General features: G+C 58.0%; 1 protein-coding gene across 1 annotated transcript in view; it reads right to left on the minus strand.

Moving 5' to 3' along the window:
* The window catches only part of DPH7 (diphthamide biosynthesis 7), a 31606-nt gene that overhangs the window by 12029 nt on the left and 17968 nt on the right, over positions 1-1609 (minus strand). Inside the window, exons 6-7 of the mRNA XM_011985150.1 lie at positions 1392-1457; positions 973-1145 (exon numbers count right to left, since the gene is read on the minus strand). Of these exons, the coding sequence (XP_011840540.1) occupies positions 973-1145; positions 1392-1457 (239 nt within the window). The remainder of the gene's footprint in view (positions 1-972; positions 1146-1391; positions 1458-1609) is intronic.

Consider the following 1609-nt stretch of genomic DNA (forward strand, 5'->3'; position numbering starts at 1 on the left):
CTACTCGGAGGCTGAGGCAGGAGAATGGCGTGAACCTGGGAGGCGGAGCTTGCAGTGAGCCGAGATCGCGCCACTGCACTCTAGCCTGGGCGACACAGCGCGAGACTCCGTATCAAAAAAAAAAAAAAAAAAAGAGGAATACCATGTGGAAATCAAGTCAATCAAGTCCTTGAGTACAATCCAGTGCAGAGAAGGAACTGGCCTTGGGAACAGGTGCGGCTCACCCACTGCTGTAGAGAGCAGAGAGCGTGCGGATGGCCCGAGAGGCTGGTGGGCTTAATGGCGGGAAGATGAGGTGGTTTTGTGATTGCTCATTTTTGGAGTGAGGGGAGAGGAAAGAGCAAAAGAAGAGAGATCATGAGCTGAGAGTCAGGAGGGAAGAGGAGGTCCTGGAGATTTGAGGAGAGAGAAGAAAATGTGAACCAGTTCTGACGATGGGGGATTACTGCCTAGAGAAACTACAGATCACCAGGAATCCCAGGGACCTACTGGAACACAACACGGACAGCTGGTTCCAGCCACGCTCTCTGGCTCAGCCAGAAGCAGAGGTGCATGTTCCCAACAAAACAACACTGGGTTCTGCTCCAAGTGTGAGAAAGGGATGAAGGGAATGAAGTGGAGCTCACAGGGGCAGCGGACCACAGTCCCAGCTGACCTCAAGCAGGAGGAGCATGGGAGAGCACAGACAAGGATGGTTATGGGGGTGACGGTGGCCAAGCCTCCAGACCAGAGGTCCCGGTGGAGTCAGAGGTCTGCTGAAATGCAGGAGGCACCGGAATGACAGAGCTGGGAAACCAGGGAAAAGTGTGGTTAGAGAGCAGAGATTCTGGAGCTGGGATGGTTACGGATCACGACCAAGTCTAGGGCGCGACCCTGGGAGCGTGTAAAAGCTGAGGGAAGAGCTCAGCAGAGCAAGGGGGCAGGGAACTGGTGCCCTGCCCTGAGGCCCAGCAGCCACGGGTCCTCACTCACCCATTGCCTTTTGGCAGTTGAGGATCTTAAAGCCACTGTGCATACAGGCGGCCAGGAGCAGGTGGTGGTGGAACGGGTGCCACTTGATTCTCCATACCCCACCCTGCACAGGCGTGTCTGCCAACGGCTGCTTCATGTTCCGTGTGTCCCACAGTAGGATGTGCTCATCATAGCTGAAACCAACCAAACACGGAGGGCATGCAAGGAAAGCCCAGGCTCCCCTGTTCCACAAGGTCCCTGGGGGGCAGAGAACGTCTCCCAGAGACCTGTCCCATGCATCCCTCGAGGACAAAGTCCTGTTTCCCAAACCCCTATACCTACGCTCTGGCGAAGCACTGGCAGACGAAATGCTGCAATGGTGCCGGGAAGAAAGGCAGCGAAAGAGGCGAGGAGGGCCCGAGAGCCTCCCCGGGACTCACCTTCCTGTGGCCAGGACGTGCTCCCAGTGGGGGCTGCTCTGGATGCTGCACACGCCCATGGTGTGTCTGCAAGCAGAGGCAGCGCCTGAACCAGTGCCCAGGACACAGACGCACCCAGGGAACGGAGGGCCGGTGACCCAGGGAGCGGGAGGGCCGGTGACCCAGGGAACGGAGGGCCGGTGACCCAGGGAACAGGAGGGCCGGTGACCCAGGGAACG

Source organism: Mandrillus leucophaeus, unplaced genomic scaffold, assembly GCF_000951045.1.
Source record: "Mandrillus leucophaeus isolate KB7577 unplaced genomic scaffold, Mleu.le_1.0 Scaffold28, whole genome shotgun sequence".
Classification (NCBI taxonomy): Eukaryota; Metazoa; Chordata; class Mammalia; order Primates; family Cercopithecidae; genus Mandrillus; species Mandrillus leucophaeus.